The 22947-nt window shown below is 38.9% G+C and overlaps 1 protein-coding gene across 5 annotated transcripts in view; it reads left to right on the top strand.

Annotated features, from left to right (window-relative positions):
• The window catches only part of SPECC1L (sperm antigen with calponin homology and coiled-coil domains 1 like), a 59281-nt gene that overhangs the window by 18375 nt on the left and 17959 nt on the right, over positions 1-22947 (top strand). For 4 of the 5 annotated variants that reach the window (XM_038152646.1, XM_038152643.1, XM_038152642.1 and 1 more), the window contains exons 3-11: positions 1141-1300; positions 2019-3652; positions 5079-5286; positions 10887-10960; positions 11448-11623; positions 12832-12998; positions 14626-14717; positions 19865-19955; positions 21844-21927. In XM_038152646.1, the coding sequence (XP_038008574.1) occupies positions 1141-1300; positions 2019-3652; positions 5079-5286; positions 10887-10960; positions 11448-11623; positions 12832-12998; positions 14626-14717; positions 19865-19955; positions 21844-21927 (2686 nt within the window). The remainder of the gene's footprint in view (positions 1-1140; positions 1301-2018; positions 3653-5078; positions 5287-10886; positions 10961-11447; positions 11624-12831; positions 12999-14625; positions 14718-19864; positions 19956-21843; positions 21928-22947) is intronic. The other variant, XM_038152644.1, reaches the window with a different exon arrangement.

Below are 22947 nucleotides of genomic sequence, written 5' to 3'. Positions count from 1 at the left end.
GCAAGTGTACCTTTATTCTAAATGTATAGAATTGTAATGTCTGCAATATAGTTTTTAACATGAATGTGTGTGGGAGCTGGAAGTTACCAACTTGCAGACATGATGGAAGGCAACTGGTTAACTCCTACCTTTTAGCTGGGATGTTGGAGGAGAGTTCAAATGTGTTATCCAGCTGAATAATACAGTTGCTCAAGGAATGCTGCTAGCACAGCTGTTTCCTTTTAAATTTTTTTCTTGTATAATGGGAAAAATGTTGCACATTTTGATTTTCACCATTTGAAAAATTGTATTTTAAAGAGTATAAAGTCTTCCAATTAATGCTTAAGAGCTTAGTATTTCTAGACTTTGCTTTATTCTGAAAGATGTATTCTCTGTTTGGGAGTCTGGTTATTGAGAATCCTGTGCTTGCTGCCTTGTCACATTCCAAGCAGCTTTTGTGGCTAACAGTACTTTCAGGAACAATCATATCAGGTTAGATAGAAAGTCCATCAAACAAATACCCCATCTCTTAAAATTCCCTGGAAAAGAGCTTGAAAGCAAGGCAAGGATATATGGTGTGAGTAGCTTTTCCCCTGCCTCAGTCCTAGTTTCTATGGTCTGTAGCTTAGTATTTTGAACTAGAGATTGTATTTTGCTAATGTTGGACTGATTTTTTGTTCTTCTTTGATTTGAGCTTTTTGTTGTGAATTTGTCCACCAGAAAATATTTGATCATACTCAATTGAAGGATATTATACTAACTTCCTGGTATTTGGTGGTTTAGTTATCCAAGAATTGCCCTCATTTTTCTGCATAAGCAAACTTCCAGTCAAAATTGAGAAGTTTTACACTGTGGTGTTTTACTGTGCTTTAATTGATTTTTTAAAAAATTTTTTCTCCTTGGTACTGAAAGAGTAAGAATTTTTGTGGGGAGAGAGAAGACTCAGTTTCTAGGCTCACTCATATGTGAGGAGGTGAAGTTCCATTTCAGTTTACTGACTCTGCACAGTGCAGCGCATTTACACTTTTCAGCATTCTTGCATAGACACATGACTTGTCAAATATGTACTTTTTAAACTGATGGAATCTTTAACAGTAGAAATGCTGGCTGTGCAGACTTCTGGACCAGCTGTTTTAAAGCTGCTTCTTCCCTTTCTTTCAGACTAAGAGTAACGATGACCTCTTAGCAGGGATGGCTGGTGGCGGTGGAGTGACAATGACCAACGGTGTCAAGGCCAAGAAGAACTCTTGTGTATTAGCAGCATCTTCAGCTCCAGGGACAGCCATGAACAGTCTGGAAAACAAACCCAAAACTATTGCAGGTAAGTGGATCTATTGATTCTTAAAGGTGGAAGTTGGAGGCTTTTTATTTTCATTTAATGTATTGAGGATCCAGGCTGTCTACTGAAGTGCTCAGTAACACCATGGTCAAATCACACACCTTCTGAACTCTTTTCCTGTTTTTAATAATGTAATTGCTTTTTTGGAGGGTGTTCCTTTTAGCTTTTTCAGTACTGACTATGCAACTGTTATATAAGATGAAATAATATAATTAATTTAGAGAATCATAGATTTTTCTAAAATTGTCTGTTTAAAAAACCCACGACACAAGCACTAAATCTCTAAGATGAATTGTTACAATGAACATTTTAGACAATTTGTATTGCTTTACAGAAATAAAGTAAGAGGGCTTTCAAAAACTGTTGAGAAAAGTGAAATCATTTAGTGTGTTATTGATATGGATTGAAATAGGTCTTGCCTTTCATTGCTGTGTTTTGGATTCAGTAATGCTTGCAAAGCTGTAAAGCATCTGGAAATAAAAGAGTAATGATCTATCTTTATTTTTATGCAATGAGATGAAAATACAGAAAACAAAATGCTGGATGTTGGGTTAATGCTTACTTCTAATATTTTCTATGAAATGTATTTAGCAGTGTGGTTCAGAAAATCAGCCACTGTATTGCTGATACAAAGCACACAGCCTGCTGCGGCAGATACAGTATTTTAAATTCATGTTCCTGACTTTCAAAAAACATACAGGTACAAGTTCCACAGCTAAGCGTAGCACTTCATCTGGAAATAAAGAGTCCAGCTCTTCTAGAGAGAGGATCCGGGACCGTTCTCGTTTGAGCCAGAGCAAGAAGCTGCCTCTGGCCGGGCAGGGGCCCAGCGAGGCGCTGCTGGCCAAGCGTTCCCGCAGCCGCACCAATCCCGAGTCCGACATCCGCATGAGCAAGTCCAAGTCAGACAACCAGATCAGTGACAGAGCTGCCCTGGAAGCAAAGGTGAATGATCTTCTGACGTTAGCGAAAACTAAAGATGTGGAAATCTTGCATCTGAGAAATGAATTGAGGGACATGCGTGCTCAGCTGGGACTCAACGAAGATCATCTCGAGGGGGATGAAAAATCTGAAGAGAAAGAAGCCATTGTTGTCCATCAGCCAACTGATGTAGAGTCTACACTGCTCCAGTTACAGGAACAAAACACTGCCATCAGAGAAGAGCTCAACCAGCTGAAGAATGAGAATAGAATGTTAAAAGACAGACTAAATGCTTTGGGCTTTTCTTTGGAACAAAGGCTGGACAACTCTGAAAAGCTCTTTGGCTATCAGTCTTTGAGTCCAGAGATTACAGCTGGCAACCACAGCGATGGTGGGGGCACTCTGACATCTTCAGTGGAAGGTTCTGCTCCTGGATCTATGGAAGACTTGTTAAGTCAGGATGAAAACACTCTCATGGACAACCAACACAGTAATTCCATGGATAATTTAGACAGTGAGTGCAGTGAAGTTTATCAGCCGCTGACATCAAGCGATGATGCCTTAGATGCTCCGTCGTCTTCAGAATCTGAAGGGGTACCAAGTATAGAAAGGTCTAGGAAGGGAAGCAGTGGCAATGCAAGCGAAGTGTCCGTAGCTTGTCTGACAGAACGCATACATCAGATGGAAGAGAATCAACACAGTACAGCTGAGGAGCTCCAAGCCACGCTTCAAGAGCTTGCGGATCTGCAACAAATAACACAAGAGCTGAACAGCGAGAATGAAAGACTCGGAGAGGAAAAAGTAATCCTGATGGAGTCTTTGTGCCAGCAGAGTGACAAGCTGGAGCACTTCAGCCGCCAGATCGAGTATTTCCGGTCCCTTTTGGATGAGCACCACATTTCCTATGTAATTGATGAAGACATGAAGAGTGGGCGCTACATGGAGCTGGAGCAGCGCTACATGGAGCTGGCGGAGAACGCTCGCTTCGAGCGGGAGCAGCTGCTGGGGGTTCAGCAGCACTTGAGCAACACTTTGAAGATGGCAGAACAAGACAACAAGGAGGCCCAAGAAATGATAGGGGCATTAAAAGAAAGGAATCACCACATGGAACGGATTATTGAGTCAGAGCAGAAAAGCAAAACAGCTCTGGCATCTACCTTAGAGGAGTACAAAACCACAGTAGCCAGTGACCAGATTGAGATGAACAGGCTGAAAGCTCAGCTAGAGCACGAAAAGCAGAGAGTGGCCGAGTTGTATTCCATACACAACTCTGGAGATAAATCAGATATACAAGACCTGCTGGAGAGTGTCAGGCTGGATAAGGAAAAAGCAGAGAGTTTGGCCAGTGGTCTGCAGGAGGAGCTGGCGCACACCCGCAACGATGCCAATCGATTGCAAGATGCCATTGCTAAGGTAGTGCTTAAAATACCATTGCATTCTAACATCCCACATACACAATGGCCTATTGGCCTCTAGTTCTTTCAGAAGTAAAAGATTAATTATGAGCTTAATTGGATTGCAGTAGTGTTAGGACTGATTACTTTCTCTTGACTTTTGTTATGAAAATGATGTCACCATTTGAAGAAATTATATGGATACATTGAGCTACAGGGTGACTGCTGTGTTACTTCTAAAAAATATTTAAACTCCACAACTTATTTCAGCAGCCGAACTTAGCACAGTATCTTAAATACTGTTTAATTTAGTGCTTAAATTGCACACCTTCTGCAAGGCTTTATGTGCTGATTAGGCTTTGGATCAAAATGTTTATTTCCAGTTCTGTTTTGACCCAAATATTTCCAATTTATGCAGTAGCTATGTCTAGTAAAAGTATTTACCATAATTTAATGTAAAAGCAAGAATCACACAATCTATTTAATAATGTTACCTATGCATTTAAAGGTATATCTTCCTGAAGAGACAATTTATGCCAAATTTGATGTGTGAACTGTATATTAGCTGCAAATCAACATGTTAGTCATGATCACATGCCTGTTAGAATCACCTTTAACTGAGGGTGAAAAACATACTAAGATGGTTTTATAATTAAAGTTGGAGAGTTATTAAAATAAAAACCACTATTAAAATAAAAACCACTGAAGCAGTTGACATAAGAGCAGGGTATTTTGTCTGTTAAACTTGGCGCCTGCCAGCATTGCCCACCCTAAGCCACAACCTATTTTCTCTTGTTTTTCTGACACCCTGTTTTTGCTGTTCCTGTGGCACTGATCCCAACCTGTTACTTATGTTAGAGTTTTATGAGGTAGGATAAAAAAGCCTCCTCCCCTGCTTCTGAAAGAGAGAAGTCAACCACTTCTTCCCTGGTTTTTTTTTTTTTTTCAAATTAATTGTTTGATTGACTCCTCTGAGAACTGCTTCAACTCACTAACACACCTCACACACAAACGTCACACTTGCTTGAGGAAATCACTCATCACACAGGTCCAGCAAGCACTAAAATTGATGCACAAGAGACCAGGTTTTTTTCTCTTTTGGCTAGAGAAAGGAAGGGTCAAGAGTTTTAACATTTCCCCTCCGCCCTGTCGCTTTTCCGTGGCAGCTGGATGTTAAATTGGATCAGCTGCTCATGAAACCTCAGCCTTGGTACAGTGGTGGTGTTGCTTCACTTGTATGCTCTGAGAGTAGCTGGGAATGCTCACGTATCCAGCCTGGGAATAAAAAAAGTTTAACTTTGGCCCAGGAAAAGAGTTGCACTAGAACAATGTGTAGTCAAAGGCTTATATTTCTCCTGTATTTGTCTGGTTGCAGAAATAGATTGTGTGGTAGTTACAAAACAAAAGATATGCTTAATATGCAACTGAGATATATTCTTCTTTAGGTGGAAGATGAATATCGAGTGTTCCAAGAAGAGGCCAAGAAACAAATTGAGGATCTCAATGTGACTCTAGAAAAGCTTCGGACAGAACTGGAGGAAAAAGAGACTGAGAGGAGTGACATGAAAGAAACCATCTTTGAGTTGGAGGATGAAGTAGAGCAGCACCGGGCTGTGAAGCTCCATGACAATCTTATCATATCTGATTTGGAGAGTAAGTATTATACATTTCTCTTGAGAGAAAGGATAATTTAAGAAAAGCTCAAGTAGAACACTGTAATATTGAAAATATTTTCTCTTGTCTTTTGTATGTCTGAATTCAAGTCAGACTAGGTTTTGCAGAATCCTTACACACTAGGGCAAGAAAAAAATCAAGTTGGCTTAGCTTTTCCAGACCCACTTAGTAGTTGGTGTGGGAATAAAACCTGTGAATGGAGAACAAATATGAAATCTGCTAATACTGTTTTCAAGTTGTTCTTCAAAGTAGAAAAACATGTGGTAGAAAACATGTTTACTGTGTACCTGTCTAGCTCTCTGTGCCTTAGTTCCCTCTCTGATCTTGGAGACCTGCTCAGACATTCCTACCACAGGCTGGAATTCTGCAATTAGTCTCCATCTAATTAAGAACATGGGCAACTCTACCCTGGCAAGCTGGAGTTACACAGTGCTGCTTAGAGGATTCAAATATCTGTTAGTCTTCCATGTTATTCAAAGATGGAACAAGATAGCAAAAAAACCAAAGCATGATTCCTTCTAACAACAAGGGAAATATTCATAGAAAGGGTTTTTAATTGGTCTGCTGGCAATAAAAGTTAGTCTTAAGCAAGCTGAATTGTTTATTCAAGCTCAGTGTCTTCAGACATGGCTGTGAATGTTGTTTCCCTAAGCAACCTCTTTTATCTTGAAAGGCAATCAATTCTCTTTACAAAATAGTTTTAAGTTCTTATTCTGATTTTTTTCCCTTTCTGGGCTTAAAAACAGTCATTTTGGAGCAAAGACTCAAAAAGGTTGAACAGTTTTCTACTTGTTTTGTTTTGCCCATTAACTGAAATACACTCGTGCAGGGAACAGCACTGTGGTCAAGTTACATATTTAGCTATCATTGCAAGGCAACTCTGATTTTTAGATGCTTCTGCTTTGTGGGTACAAACCAGCTGTCAGATATTTAATTTCGACTGGTGAAAATTCAGGCAGACAAACCTCTGCCAGGGGAAAAATTCTCAACAAAAATTGCAACAGTCTTTGTTATTCATTGGTCTTGGAAAATTCATGTGGACCAGCCAATGTCCTGACGCGATCCGTTGGGGAAAGCGAGCTGTGGTTTTAGTTCTGTGCTGGAGGGACAGTGGCATCTGGTGGCAGTAAGAGTGGATGGCACCCGAAGAGTCGTGTACACTTTAAAAAGTGCATTTTTTCTGACAGCTTGAAAACTCTGTTGATTTTGGGTTCATAGTTAAACCTCTTTCAGGAGTTTTTTTTTGTGGCAGTCTCTAAGTACTGAAAACATAGAACATGGTGAAAAATCTGGGACTTACAGGTAGTACACACAACATTTAAGAGATAGAATTGTAAACACAAAATGGAAAATTATAACTTAAAGATTTTGTTAAAGACAGACTTCACATTTAGGAGAAGGATGCCTCATAGATGAGGTGGTGAGTGTTCATTCCATTTAATGATTAATCAACACAAACAGTAATGTAGAAATGGGAAACATTCCAAGCACTTAGGGCATGCTTCACTGTGGGCTTTTCAAACACCAAAAAGAGGCACAAGGAACCTACAATGGAACATTTTTCACATTAATCTGGGTATTGAACTGTCGCATTTGAGCTGTTAGTATGTCTGTCTGCAGAAACAGGGGTCTCTTTGATGTGTGCAGCAGGATGCAAATTGCATTGATGAAAAGCACACAGTATGTTCCTGACATGCATCCAGATGTGGTGAGAGCTGCAGTCACTGCAGCTGAGCTCATTACTTCTGGGATGAGGAGTTTTAAGCACAGTGCTTTAAGGGCCTGGAGGGGAATCCTAGCGAGGAGCAGCTGAGGGCACCTGCTTTGCTCAGCCTAGAGGAGACTGAGGGGAGACCTCACTGTGGTCTTCAGTCCCTGCTCTCTGTGACTGGTGACAGGACTTGAGAAAATGGCTGGAGCTAAGTCAGGGGAGGTTTAGGTTGGATAGCAGGAAAAAGTTATTCACCCTGAGGGTGGTTGGGTACTGGAACAGGATCCCCAGGTCACGGCCCCAAGGGTGCCAGAGCTCAAGGAGTGTTTGGACAATGCTCTCAGGCACAGGGTGGGATTGTTGGGGTGACCTGTGTAGGGCCAGGATTGTGATTGACTCGATGATCCTGATAGATCCCTTCCAACTGAGGATATTCTATGATTCTATTCTATGTAAAAAGTAAGAAATATTAAAATAATCTGTCTGTTTTATATCCTCCATGTTGTGCTGAGCTGAAACAGGCAGTGGGGAAGGGGAAGGCTGACGACTGCACTAGATGGCGTGTTCCCTCTGGGTTTCACTTCTGACTCCCAAAAACTTGCAGTAGTCAGGTAGCCCAGCTGTCACATGAGTCATCTGCAGTAACTAAGTGGGAAACAGAAACCTGTTATTCTCCCAAGCAGTTCATAAGAGTTTGTGGGGAATTTTTTTCCAGAAAAGTTTGACTCCTGGTGTGCAGAAAATGTGTGTTTGTGGGTTAGCTTACACTTCTCAGAGGTTTCTTCTGAAGCACAAAAAAATCATTGCTTGTTTTCTTAGCACAGGTGCACATAGGTTCTCCTGGTCTGTGACTATAAGTCAGTAAATTTTTAGGACAAGTGTAGGTGAGCTAGAAGGTGGATATATTTAATTTTCATTGAATAGTTCTTTTGTGGAGCTGACAGTGTTAGTTTTAATTCTGCTATATTTCATTCAAAAAGGATCTTGACAGCAGTTATGAAATGAAATGTTTGCTTTACCATATTTAGGCCTTTTCTAACAAAGTGTTGGAAAAGTCAATAGGGTGTTCATTTTTTTGTACCTTTTTTAACATTTTTAGTTGGGATGTTTTTGTGACTAATGGTAGACCCTTAAAAAGTCACCTTTCTTGCTGTATAGATGTATTATGTGACATGATGAGCTCAAAAGCAAGATTGGTCTACTAATTGCCTGAGCTTTGGTATTTGTACCCAGTGCCTCTTCCTTACAGAAGGAATCTGTGGTTCTTATACTGCTCTGCACTTGTGGTTGTTGGGATAGCCATTTCTGTGCTAAAGAATCAAAATGCTCTCCCAGTGTAAGGCATGCCTGTGTAACCAGTACAGAAACTGTGAGAGTGTTCATTTAGAACTGCCTGTGTCAGAATTATTTCATTTAGTGTCCCTTCCCAGGAATTATCATGTCATTTTTTCTGAAACTACTGCACGTAAATATTTTTAGTATTTTTTCCCCAGAAATGATTGAAATTATACAGTTGAATGTCGATACTCATTTTTATTTTGTTATGATAAATTCTAACTCCTAGTTATATTATAATTAGTAAAAATTGCAGATACAGAACATCGTGATACCTTTTCTCTGGTAGCCTTACAAAACTCTTCCTCCACCCCCAGCCCTAGCTGTAAATGTTTTCTTTACCATTTGTAATCTGCATGTCCCATAATCTTTTTTTTTTCTGCCTCTTAGTCAAAATGTGGCTTAAATCAATATCATTTTCTGAAATGTAGATGTAATAGGATCCTGCAGTGAAACATGAGCTTGCTGATTTGCCATTTTTAATTATCCTATTCATTCATCAGAAGATTCTCCTTGTTCTTCATTTACCCTAACGTGTAGTTACTTTTTCTTTTATCTCAGTCTTCTTTGTTGTCTGTGATCATTAAAGAAGGAGACTGGATCATGGTAGAAGTACCTGTCCTACCATACTGAAAATTCAGGCAGGTGGAGGTGGGTGGAAAGGGTTTGTGTGTGTTAGAGAAGAATGTGGAGTTTGAAAGGATGCAGAAAGGAAAGGTGCCACATGGCAGTCTCGACCTGTTTTGACTATTGAATATTCAGGCTGTAGTTGGTGGAAGAGGTGAAATCACTTACATTAGTCATAATTTCTCACTGCATTTCAAATTCAGTTGCAGTTTGGTGGGGGGTATTTTTAGTTTCCTTGGTTGATTGGGAAGGAGAGAGAGCACTGTTTCCAACAACTGCTGTAAACGGCTCTGTGTTATTTATGTACCTGCAGAATATTCAGACCATTGTGTTTTACTTCAAAGCATAAATACACTAAAATTTAATGGTGCGTTTCATAACTCACAGAAGCTCAAAACAATGGCACTACACAAGCTTTAACTGTGGGTGCATTTATGGTTTCTGGTTTGTGGTTATTTTTAGATAGCTTGCTTTTAGCAGCACTGCAAATTTTGTTTTTAAAAACATTTTTTCTTTGAACTGTTTTAAAAGTGAAAATTAACATCAACTTGATTTAAACGTATTTAAAGGAAAAGTGGGGGGGAGAGCAAGTTTTATAACTTTGGCCTAAAGCTGGCCTCTAGTTCTGAATTTAGCTCAAGTTGTGTATCAAGAGACAAGCTAAAAATTGGAGGGTTTTGCTTAAGTATCATGGTAGCATGAGACTTGAGTGGCCCACCCTGCAGGCTTATCTTGAAAGCTTTAAGATCAGCTGGGTGCAACTTAAAATGGGCAGTCTCACATGTCTATTTTTTATGTTCCCACTTTTCCAAGTTTGAAAGGTTATTGTGTTTTCAGGTTTATATGATTCTTGTCAAGAAAGTAACTGTGACTTTAAAAGTCCCTGTACCTGGGGCTGTTGAGGAAGGTTTTGTGTATTGAACAGCCCAAATGTATTTAGGCACCTTCAGTCAGGTTGTGGAAAGAGCATTGCTAATATACAGGAAAAATATTTGCTTCCAGCAGGTGTTGGGATAATGAACCTGAAGAAAAAAATGCATTTAGTCAGTTTCTCCATCATTTTTACAGTTTTTACAGTCACACGATGCTACAGAAATAAAACATCCTAGAATCCAAGGATCAGTGAAGTGACACGCTGATTAGAAATTTCTGCTGCTTCATTAGTTGCTTAGTTTTAAGAATGGAGTAATCAATCTCATGGTCCTTGTGTATTGAATAAAGTCACAAATGAGCAATAATTGCAGTAGCCAGTCTGTCAGACGCCACACACCCTGCTGCTGGTCAGGCTGTGCACCCTGCTGTGTTGCTGCTGACAGATTTAGGGGACCCTTTCTCTCATAACAGGAGCTCACAGACTGTTTGGCCTTTTGCTGTAAATATAGTTTGCTTTGACCTCAAATAGTAGCTTGATAGACAAGAATGTCAGATTCTTGGGGACATGAGTTCAGTTTTATCCCTGTGGAAGGCAGGGCTGCGAGTGTTATGTCAGCTGCTTAGTGGCAGGAATTAAACTGTGAATCAAAAGGCTTCCTGTAGCTGCAGCTTATGTTTGAGGAGGGGAAACCCCCAGACATCCATGTTTTTAGGATCCTTTCATGTTAAATTGCCCACCTGGTTTACTTGCTCTTTGCTATTGCTTTGTCATTTCAGTATTGTGGTATGGGATTTGTATAAGAATTGAGTTTGCTTATGCTGCTCCCCTTACCAGTCACAGAGGAGTGTGTACCTATTAACACCCTCTGGGAAATGATTCCCTCTCATGCTATGTTTCTTCAGATGTCTTTGGTTATAAAAATGTCTTCTCTGAGTAAGTCTTCAAAAACATTTGCAGATCTTTTCAGTTATTCATTTTTAAGTAGATAAATCCCTGACTAAGATCTTATAGGGAATTTAACTTTTTTTCCAGATACAGTTAAAAAACTTCAGGATCAGAAGCATGACATGGAAAGAGAGATCAAGAATCTTCACAGGAGACTCCGGGTAGGTAAAAACCAAAAAAGTCAATAAATTGTCAGCTTGGAATGTCTTAAGACCAGCTTATGAAATTGTGAAAAGATATATCATTAGATACAATGCCAATAAAATAATTATTTCTGAAAGACAGGCATCATGGAAATATATTTACCAACCTACAGACACTAAACAATGCTAAAAATTTCTCAGTGTCACAAAGATATGATATTGGGCTTAGGAGAAAATGTTCCTGTGTATTTTGATAAGGCATTTAATATTAAATATTTTTCTCCTTCACTTTGAATATTTTATTTGTCTCCAGAAAAGAAATTCATGACTTTCAGAGTCTAGTTATTTCCAGCAAAACCTCTTCAATTTATCTTGTGAATTGGGTTGTGCCTAACACTGAACAAGTGCCTCTGTCGTTCCTGTAAATCCTTTCCTTTAACAGCATAGGAAAACTATGAATAATAAGGATAACTTTTATTTTTAACTTCCAAATTCGTGCTTCCAGGAGGAGTCAGCAGAATGGCGACAGTTCCAGGCAGACCTGCAGACTGCAGTGGTCATTGCCAATGACATCAAGTCCGAGGCCCAGGAGGAGATCGGGGACCTGAAGCGCAGATTGCACGAGGCACAGGAGAAAAATGAGAAGCTCACCAAGGAGCTGGAGGAGATAAAGTCACGCAAGTATGCCACTGACATCAGGAACATTGGTCTCTTTTGCAGGAAAGGGGCAGTTTGGAAATCCAGTTGCTTAATTATTGAGGCTCCAGAAGTTTGTAAATCCTCTCACTGTGGGGGTCTGTATTTCAGCAAGCTGCTTTATGCTGCTTTCAGCCTTTTACAACAGCAATATTTATTTCTTTATGCTGTATACTTAATCCACCTAGGGTTTTACAAAACCAAGTTGGAGTGGAGGATTTTTCCAGTTTAACGTCTAAAAATGATTTGGCTTCCCACAGTGTGAAAAACAAGCAGTGTTGGCTTTCCTGTACCATCATTAATATTTCTTTATTAGCAGTCGAGGCTTTTGGTGTGGTTAAAAACACAGCTGGGTTTTTACCGGAGAAGAAACTTTCATCTAGTTCTGCATGTAACTTACACTGTTTTCTTTCCACTGATAATTAGAGATGCTTTCTCTAGAAAAACAAAAATAATCCAAAGTGTGACGTATTGTGGCTTGAATTAGGTGCTCCAGATATTTAGAAGCTGAGTTATATGTCTTTCAGAAGTAATAAAGTCCTCAAACAGGAACATCTTGGACAGGACCATTTGAATCCTGACTACATTTCTCTAGGGGTCAGATCTGTATATAGCTTACAGTAATGATGCTTGTGATGTGTATATATAAAACAATTGTTTTCTGCATGGATGGGAATTTGGTGGGATTTACATTACATTTAGTCCAGCATCTAGTAGGATAGGAGATCCTTTCACAGGCTGTGAAACTTAGAAAAAAGCTAATGCTGCCTAAAGATGTATACCAGAAACATATTCTTATCTCCTTAGTATTAAATTGTTTTCCATTTATTCAGGTGGAAGAAAATTCTCCCCTCTGAGATGATTATTTTCATGTGGAATGATGAAATCCTTAAGTCTCAATTTTTTCCATCCGTGTGAGATAGGAGTAGGAATTAAGCCTTATATCAAATACTGATCTGATAGACTTTTTTTACCAGATGGTGAGTTCTGTTGCTGACAAATAGTAAGAAATTACAGTGAAAATTTGGGTTGATAACCTATTTCTGAATTACAGTGGAAAGAAAACTAGGTTAATGTAATGGCCCATTTGGACCATAGATTTTAATTCAGCTTCAATTTGTGTTGATTTTTTTAAGCCTTTGCATGTTAAAATGTTTTTTAAATACCCTAAATGAGCAGCACATTGACTTCAGGCAGGAGGAAGAACGTGGTCGAGTGTACAATTACATGAATGCAGTAGAGAGAGATTTGGCAGCTCTGAGACAAGGCATGGGCCTGAGTCGCAGATCCTCCACCTCCTCAGAGCCGACTCCCACTGTGAAAACGCTCATCAAGTCCTTTGACAGTGCCTCCTCCCAAGGTGGGTTCCAGCAGCCCGGGCAGCAGCTGCACCAGGCTGCCCTCTGCCTCTGGTCATCTGATGGCTCAGAGGCAAACTGCTTTATCCTGTCCTGACCTCTGAGTGATGGCTGAAACAAACCAACCCAAACTGGATTGCAGAACAGATTGTTCGCTGCAGTTAAGTGCAGGCATCCTTTTTTGCCTTGTCTTTATTTTTCTCTTTGCTGTCGCATTGCTAGTGACTCATCTGCTGGATGCTTTGATTCAGTGCTCCTGTATATTAGAAATACATAAACACATATGACACACATAATTATAGCTGGGAGCACAGCTGATTTCAGCCTGATTATTAAAATGTGAACTTAATGTTCCAAATTAAGCATTTAAAAGCCATGTAATAGCTAGAGCTGAGTTTATTTCTTTTAATAACTTATATTCAGAGCTCTGATGACAGTTAAAAGCAAGATCCAGCCAGTATCACCTATTGAAAGATATAGGAGGTATTTTCTAAAATGAAAGGAGTCTCACTCTTGAGACAGTGGACTTTACTATGATTCTGATTGTGGGAAGAACTGGTGTTCTTCTCCATAGGTGACCAGAATAAGGAGTCCAAGTAATTATTCTGAAATGAGAAACATTTGGGTTTCACCTTTAATGGCATATGAAACCTTGTGTGGATTAAAATATTTCCTTTGCCGTGTCTTTGGGTTTTGACTTTCATGTCCAACAAAGTCACCATAAGTTTCATGTAAAAAGTCTTGGTCTGAAGCAGACTAAGTCAGCAGAGCCAGTGCAGTACTGTGCACAGCAAAGCTGCTTTCCTGCTTTCCACTGCTTAGAACCAGGAAGTTTAAGACACAGAACCATCTCTGTTATTTAACCATTCTGTAAATGCTTCTATTTCCATGCTTGCTCGTTTTCTTCCCAGGTATTTACAGTTTTTTACTTTTCTAGTGTTAATTTAGAAGGTTTTTTTAGTGTTACTGTAGGAAGGTGCTTTCCTGCCAGAGTTAGTTTAGTTAAATGATAAAACCCCTCTCCCTTCTTTGGAATCTTTTATTTCAAGCTAATATCTGCCTTCTACCTCAGCATTCATGTCTAATCATGTTGTTAAATCATCAGATCACTGATTCACCAATTTAGAATTTTTCTGTTTTCATACATTTCTAAAAATGTTACTTGTTTAATCCCAAAATTTAAGGTATATAATAATCTAGTGCTCATGGACTTTGATTAGAAGCTAGAAAGGAGAAGCAGGTGATATAGTTTATCTTTCTTGTATTACTAGCAGAGCCAGGAGCCTGCTGCTATCTCTTTAATTGTCTGAAGATCAGAGAACTAGTAATGCCATGATTTACATCTGCCAAGGTAATAGTATCCTGCACCTTAGCCTTGTCCACCCCCAGCCAACTCAGGCTTTTACCATGGATGATAGAAAGACAGCAAATGAAGGTAATTGCAGGGGAGTAAATGTGTAGGCATACTTTCAAATGACTTTTCAGTCAATTGCTAATTGAAATTCTGAGAGTGTGATCTGGTAAAACTGGTAATGTAAAGTACAAGGTGAGGGTTGGCTTTAGCAGTCTCCTGTTGCACTGCAGAGCAGTGTCATGCTCACCGTGGCTTCCTTTCCATGTTCCTCCTAGTTCCAAGCCCTGCTGCTGCCGCAATTCCTCGCACTCCCCTGAGCCCAAGTCCCATGAAAACTCCCCCAGCTGCTGCTGTATCCCCCATGCAGGTGGGTGTTTTATGACTGCACTTAATCCTTCTCTGTGAAGAAGATTGTGTGAAACTACGGGTGTAACGTACAAATATTGGCTGACTTGCTGGGGAAATAATGATAAAATGTTGCCTTAAGTAATTATTGAACTGTTCAGTCTAACAAGTCTTTCACTGAGAACCACGTTGGAAACTTGGAAGTTCTTGTTCAATATTTGCAACCATTGCTATTGCTGTGCTATTAAAAAGCATGAGAGGAAGACTTTATTTGCATTCCTTAGTTTTCAGTTTGTCAGTTCTTAGTCCTCTGCCTGGCAGGGAAACAGCAGTAATCCCCTGTGGCAGTGACTAAGGACAGTGCAGAATGTGTCGACAATCATCAGTGTGAATGTGTCTTTCAATGCAGGCCTTGCAGGTAGGGTTGAAATAATTGCAAATTTCTGCTCTTCGTTCATTTTGCACTGGCAGAGTTTGGCCAGTGGGTGATGGTGCTGTGTACTTTGTTCTGTCCCCTCTGAAGCTTTGTCCTTTTGCTCAGCTGCTGCAGCAGCCAGGGTGCACTGAGCATTGTCAGGACTCTGATGTTCAGCTTTGTGGATCTTTGCTGGCTTTATTATCTCACTTGCTGTATGAAGTGAGATTTTGGCAGAAGCCAACAAGTTTAAGGACCAAGCAGATGGGACCAGATTCATAAAGAAAAATCAAAGAATGTACGTTGTTTTACTCCTTGAATTCCATAATTCCATAATTCTCCTTTTGCCTTCAAGATACTGCTATCCAAAAGTTCCAAAACTTGATTTTCACTGTAGGTCAGTGTAATGATTTGGTAATACATTCTCTCTGCCTGAACTGAGGACTCTGTAGCCATGTTAGCTTTTAGTCCTCAAGGAACAATACCTGGAACAGACTGACTGTTCTCCTGTTCTCAGACTAGTGCAGCTTTTATTCATTTAAGAGTGAATTTCATGAAACAAATAGATAGCCGTAAAGCAAAGAGAGAGAATTAAATGGTTTCTTGGGAGAGCTCCTGCTGCTTCTTGTGGTTCAGTCACTCTTGACAGCAGTTTTCTAAATTAGTTAAATGTGACAAGTTTGCTGACAGATGCTTTGTTCCTATTGATCTGGCTTTATATTTCTGTTTATTTCTGCACTCTTGTAGGAGGAGGCAGACTTAATCTCATGTTCCAAAGGGCTGAACCAGACCTTTGCAGACAGAAGACTTTTTGGTGAAGCCTAAGGCTTATCTCACTTTATTTACCTGTAAATTAACCATGAACCAAAGTAATCTCTTAGAATACTGCAAAGCGGCTCAGGTTTACAGCTCTTGTTTGATGTTCTTGATCTGCCAGAGTTACTTGAATTTTGAATTCAACTTCTGGTATAGGCCCAAGTCATTAACAGCTGGATACTCATTAGTGGGAAACATTGCCTGAAAAACAAAGAGAAGGGTGTGTAAATGAAAACAGCTTCCATTGTCTTTCTGAAGATAGGTGGTTTTCTTCAAAGTGCTTGTGATTATCCAGAAGGCAATTGGGTTTCATGACCTCAGTTATGTGAATATTTTCTGTTCAAGAGAGAAGGGGCTTGAGTTTTCTTTATTTTCATATTGCTGCCTCATTTTCTACTGTTGCATTCTGTGTAATTTTTTTAAAAACATTTTTTGTTTGTTCTCTCTTGCAATTGAAAGGCAAGATTTTAATAAGTAATCACTATGTGAGCTGACCTCTTGGCTCCCACCTTATAGAAGTCATCTATGGTTTAAGGTCTTTGAGGAAAGGTGGATCTCTGTATGGGTGTTGCAGTGTTTATTATCATTAATTTTGGTTCCTCTTAAATGCTGTTGCAGAGGAAGTATTTACATGGGCACCTACTGAGAAACTGGCACAGTGTTGGTACTTCCATAAGATGGATTGGTTGCAAAAAACATTGTCCAAGTACAGATGCATCAACCATGTGCTTTGTCTCTGGACTGTGAAATGAATTTCCTCAGTCTTGAGGCGTTTTTGTTTGCTTGGTTTGTTTTTCTTTACAGCTATGTGTATGTATAATGAGATAGATTCTTGAATACATTTTGCAACTCAAAACAAACAAACAAAACCCTTTCTGGCTTCAGGTCCAAGCCTGCAGTGGAACATAGCTGTGTTTTACTGTGGCTCTTAGCAGTACTGCAAAGCAATTTAGGAAGAAGTATGAAGAGAATGCTCTTCAGAATGTGATAACAGCCCTACTGGGTTAGCCTGAAGCTTAGCTGGTCTGGTATGCCACTGGGAGTGACCAAAGCAGATGCCTAGGGAGGAATATAAGGACAAGGGAGTATATCTGCTGCTTTCCCTGGGTACTTCCATTTTCTGTTTTGTAGCTGGAGGACTCTCTGTAACAGACATGGTTTCAGATTTACAGGTTACCCTTGAATGTCCTGAAACAGATGTGGTTTCAGATTTACAGGTTACCATTGAATGTTCTGAAACAGACATGGTTTCAGTTTTACAGGTTACCATTGAATGTCCAAACAGACATGGTTTCAGATTTACAGGTTACCATTGAATGTCCTGAAACAGACATGGTTTCAGATTTACAGGTTACCATTGAATGTTCTGAAACAGACATGGTTTCAGATTTACAGGTTACCATTGAATGTCCAAACAGACATGGTTTCAGATTTACAGGTTACCATTGAATGTCCAAACAGACATGGTTTCAGATTTACAGGTTACCATTGAATGTTCTGAAACAGACATGGTTTCAGATTTACAGGTTACCCTTGAATGTCCTGAAACAGACGTGGTTTCAGATTTACAGGTTACCATTGAATGTCCAAACAGACATGGTTTCAGATTTACAGGTTACCATTGAATGTCCAAACAGACATGGTTTCAGATTTACAGGTTACTGTTGAAAGCCCTGTTTTGCTTTTAACATATAAACTTCCAAGGTCCAAGCAATTTAGTGTCAAAGCCTTCCTGTATCTTAACTAGTCAATATGTGAAGAACTGTTTGTTCTGCAATTGCCATGTGCAGGTGCACTGGCATGAAGTGCAGAGTGATCAGAAGAGGTACCTGGATAGTGGTGATGGTCGTGTTTCCTTCCATAGCTGACAACGGACACAAGGATGACTTGTCAGAAGCCAAATATTTGGAGTTGAAGTGATTAGTTCATCCTGCCATAGTTCTGTTTCAAATTTAAAGCATCTCCCAGACATCTGTGCACTGCTACATCTATGAAGGCAGGTGAAAATAGATAAACATCAGTTGGTCCATGTTCCTCTGGTTTGCAGTGCATCAGTCCCTGTGTTACTGCTGGTAGCTGTGAGATTTGGAATTAGGAACTAAACAGGGCAAGGGAGCCCTGTCTGCAGTGCCAACAGGAGCAGAGAGACAGCCAGTTTTATTGCAGAGACATGACCAATATACAGCAAGTTATCAGCTGAGTGATACAGCCACTTTCTGACAATTCCCATAAAGGATGTTTGGTTTTAAGGGATAAAGGTATGTGGTTATCCAGCTCTGTACATACCTGTGTTTCTTGGCTGAAGCTCTGTACTCCCCTGTCTCTGTAGTGCCAGTCCCACAGCTATCCAAAATTAAATAGTTTTATTTTAGCCTCATTATCTATTTTAGCTGTTTCCTGGAGTGAGGAGATGCATTGAAATGGCTCACTTTGGTACAGTTCATATCTTTTAGTTAGGAAATGCTTGTGGTTTTTTTAAGTAGGTGATGTAAGAGTGAAATGGCAGCTCTCAGGGGAAGCTGTTGTGGACATTTCTGTGCATGGCTCACAGTCACCTGCACATTTAAAGGTATAATCTTTGTGTGTGTGTGTGCAGGACATTGGATATATGAAGTGATGAAATTTTTCATGCTGTACTTTAGCAGTTGTTCTCTCCATTTGATTTCTGGCAGAAAAGCATAACTCCAGTTTGACTCTAACTGATGAATAAGTAGCCCTTTAATCCTGCCTGTGCTATAGGGTGCAGTAAAGTATATCCTGTTAACTTATTTTGATCACAATTCTGGACTTGTCTGTCTTGCCTACATAATTTGGTGTGAGAAACATCTGACAGCTAGTATTTTATGAAGATAAGACTCATTTAACCTTGGGCCAGATGGAGACCTGAAAGAGTTTTCAGGATAAACACATTAGTGGACTGATTATGATTAAATATTGGAATATAATAGAAAGGACAGGGTGAATAAAGAATGAACTATAATTTGCAATAGGCTCTTTGAAATGATTAATTTGAAATAATTGTGGGCGATCCTCCATGAGTCTTCAGCAACTGAATCTGTTTCAGTAACTATAAGGGTAATTATTGCTTTGTACAATTCACTGTGTGAGACTAAAATGCTTATTTTAGTCCTTTTCAGTGCTTACTGAATTGTGTGTACAAGTCTGAACACAGCTGTGATCTTGTGCTTGCTAAAAGCCATATATTGCTAAATATTTGTATAAAACTTGAAAACTAAATGCTCAATTGATAGCTTTTTAGAGGAGAACAAAAATTGAAGTGACTTGAGAAGACAAAAAAAAAATAAATTGTGTTTTATTATGTCTTTGACCAATAATAAAATGTGTCTCTCCATTTGTTCCCAGAGCATCTCAGTTAAATATGTGGGAACAAAAGCTCTTGACATTCTGAATAAACCCCATTTTTTTCAGTAGTGTTTTTCTTATCAAAGAGTGCTTTGGGTCACTGTACCCATTACACTGTTCTCCCAGCTTTCCAGGAAGAGGCACAAAGCTATAAAGGCTTATGTTAATAACACAGATCATGCACTAAAACCTTGGCTTTGCATAGGGGGTTCTGTTGGTTTAAATAAACACATCAAGTTTAACCAGAACAGGTTTGTTCAAACAAAATATAAATGAAGGTGAGAATTAATGCAAAAACTACAGGGGCATTCACAGCCTTAATTTTTAACATTGGTCTGAGGAACAGGTCTCAGTTTAAAGAAGTAAATGTTACAGGATCAAGGCATAGTCAGATTGGCAAAAGTAAAGGTTTTTAAAGTAAAGAAGGAAAAAATTTCAAAGTTTCCTCTATTGTTGTAGTTCTTTAAAATTAGTAATAATGTCATATCTGAATTTCTAAAGCTAATTCTGCAATTCTGTATTTGTTTTTTTTTAACCTTCTAGTTGTGTCTGACACAAGTGTTTTTCCATTTCAGAGGCATTCCATAAGTGGGCCAATCTCAGCTTCAAAACCCCTTGCTACACTGACAGACAAAAGACCAAGCTATGCAGAAATTCCTGTTCAAGGTACTGATTGAAGTTCATTTAAACTTGGGTTTTAGCACTGCAATTGATAGTTTTTTTAAAAAATTATTTAGTATCCAAAGCATTCTCATGTTACATACTTTTTATTATCTAAGTATCTTAGTAGAATCATAGACTCTTATGTTTAAGTTCTTTCTACTTGTGTTTCATCACGTGTGGTGATGTAACATGAAGATGCTTTTTTGAATTTCTAACAGAACCACAATTGCATGCTGATAACTTGGTATTATTCTGACAAGTTTTAGTGTGTGCATAAACTAAGATCACTTGTAAAATCAAGATAAGATAATTTCAGGGACATACCTTGCAGCTGTCCCAAATAGTAAAAAACCCAACCTCCTCTGGGGTTGCAGGTTTTTAACCCCCCCAAAATGAAACAAAGATGATGATTGGCATTGTATTGCATGTGAATAATAAAATAAACTAATTAAGTAGTGAACCTTCAGGAGCCAGATGAAAAATTGAATGGAATTGAGTGTTGATTTATCTATTTCCCAATATTCCCCTGTTCTGTGAACTTTGTTTTGTCTCTCAAAACACTGTTCACAATGTGCTCTTCCTGTGAGAATGAATGGCTATCATGTGTTGGGTGTAGTTCTCTGATTTATGCCTGCTTTAGGGGCTTTTTGTGTGTAGATGTTTCTCAAGATAATCCCCATATGACTCCAGGCTGAATATTTCCTCTCAATTTGGTATTCCTGAGGTCTGATGTTTTCTAAAAGGTTGGGTTTTGTTTTTTTTTTTCTGTAGCACTTCATAATAGTCTGTATGTGCCAGATTTCCTTCTTGCTTTTGTTGAATCCATATTGAGGCTACTTGTACAATGCAGCTGCAGTTTTAATTTTAGAAACTTTGATATTTTTAGGAATATTGAAATGCCTTTCCAAGAAGATAATACAGGATTCTTTAATTGTTACAGAGTTCAGGGTGAGACATAGGGGTTAGACATAAGCTTAAACACAAAATGAATGGTATGTTTTACATGGCTTTTGTGTTTTTTTTCAAATCAGTGAATGCAGGAGCAGGACTGTGTTCCAGGAGTGAGGGTGCCAGACAGAATTCCTGTTTACAGCCATACAGATATATTTTTAATGTATCTCTCCAGCAATGTATAAAAATGCCACGTTTTCAATTAATAAACGGGGTTTCACTTTTCTTAATCCTTATTTCCATGAGGTTTTATATTCAAATCACTGTCTTCTACGTGTTTCTACGTAGGAGTATGTAAACCTTTTGTTTGCAGTTTTTACTTGAAGGAATATTTCATAATAAGAAATAGCTTTGATTTGTTGCTATAGAAAATTAATTTTGTTGTAGTTTTTTTTACTTATTGGTGTTAGGCAGAACTAATCTTGCAATGCAGTATGTAAAGGCACCTTTTAGACACTACTGCATGGAGGAAGAAAGGAAAAAATGTGGTTTTATTTAATAATAAAATGAAAAAAAACCCCAAAGCCCAAAAAATGTCAATCCAACAAAACAGGGAGGAGGAAAAAAGAAATCACCTGAGGGATAAAGCAATCTGCTTTACCATGGAACGTTATGAAGAACATATTGAATATGTTTGGCCCTGTGCTGAATGGGGGTTCCTTTCTCAGCCTTTTGGTGTAAAGGTTTTTTTATGACCAGGGCAAGTGGATTAGCAAGAGGCTTTGGGGCAAAAGGCTTAAGGTGCTCATGGTGTATTCCTGGTGCACTTCATTGGCAATGGGCAGTTTTAGGGCTCTTCTATCTTCCAGATAGAATCACCTGCCCTCCCTGAAACAGCCAGACTCGGGCTCTGGTGGCCAGTATTGGTGACTCAGACCTGAATGTTTGTGTTTGACTGGAACCTTCAGTAAGGATGACTCCCTCCTTTCTCTTTGTCCAGAACATTTGCTGAGAACATCCTCCACCAGCCGGCCAGCGTCTCTGCCCAGAGTCCCTGCCATGGAAAGTGCCAAATCCATTTCAGGTAACACCACTTTTCAGGTAACACTATGGCTTTTAGGTGGTCAGGAAAATGAGGAACTCTCATTTCAGTCATGTACTTGCAGGTCTGCTATGTGACTGGCATAACCCTCAAATTCTTCAGTATTGCTGGTGATAGTTACTGGACATTTGATGTTAACTTTAAATTTTAAAAAAGCCAGACTTGCTAAATAGAAGTTTATGCAGAGTGTTAATTTACTATCAAGCTGTATATACTGATGTCTCAGGATCAGCAGGGGCTTCTAAAACCAAATCTTTATTAATTACAGCACAAATAGTGTGATACTGTGGAAATGATGCTTTGTACAATCCAGGCAGAATTGATTTTAGATCAATATTTTTAAAAAAAACCCTATATTTGAGTAAATGCTTAAAAGTTTTAGATAGTTTTTGTTTGTATAAGAACCCAAACGTCTTGTGTCTGGTATTTATAAATTAATGTACTTGCCCCCAGGTCATTAGAAAATAAGTCCTTGGTTTATGTAGAGAGTTGAATCATTGATTTGCACAAACATGAATAATGGTGATTATTAAAGTATAAAGGCAAACCTTTTAACTACTTTTAACTGGAAACTCTTCCGTGTAGAGAACATGTAACAATTCCAAATTTGGTTTTACAGAGTACAATGCTTGTGCTTTCACTTGAAAGAAAAATCATTTCCTTTGATAAAATGAAGCAAGCTCTGTGGAATGTGGCTGATTGGTCTCAGGTCAATGTTTGATATTCTTGTTGATGATATTTAATTAATGTCCAGAGCATCACATACATGCCAATTCTTCATTAAAATTAAATGGAAATAGAACAGCTGTCATCTCTAAACTGATTTGGTTTTCTTTTTCCGTAACTACTTGAAGCTTTGCAGTGTAATTGTATGGACTAGAGGAAAATAAATGTTTTGATGTTAAAATTCCTTCTCATTCATTAAATCCTTCAAATGGAAATAGTCATATTCCATTAAGATACATCCATCAAACTTTCTTTGCTTCAAAGTACAGGCTTGAT

The sequence above is a fragment of the Motacilla alba genome, chromosome 15 (genome assembly GCF_015832195.1).
Source record: "Motacilla alba alba isolate MOTALB_02 chromosome 15, Motacilla_alba_V1.0_pri, whole genome shotgun sequence".
NCBI classification, from domain to species: Eukaryota; Metazoa; Chordata; class Aves; order Passeriformes; family Motacillidae; genus Motacilla; species Motacilla alba.
Note: the sequence above shows the minus strand (reverse complement) of the source record. Positions and strands in the feature narration are given on the sequence as shown.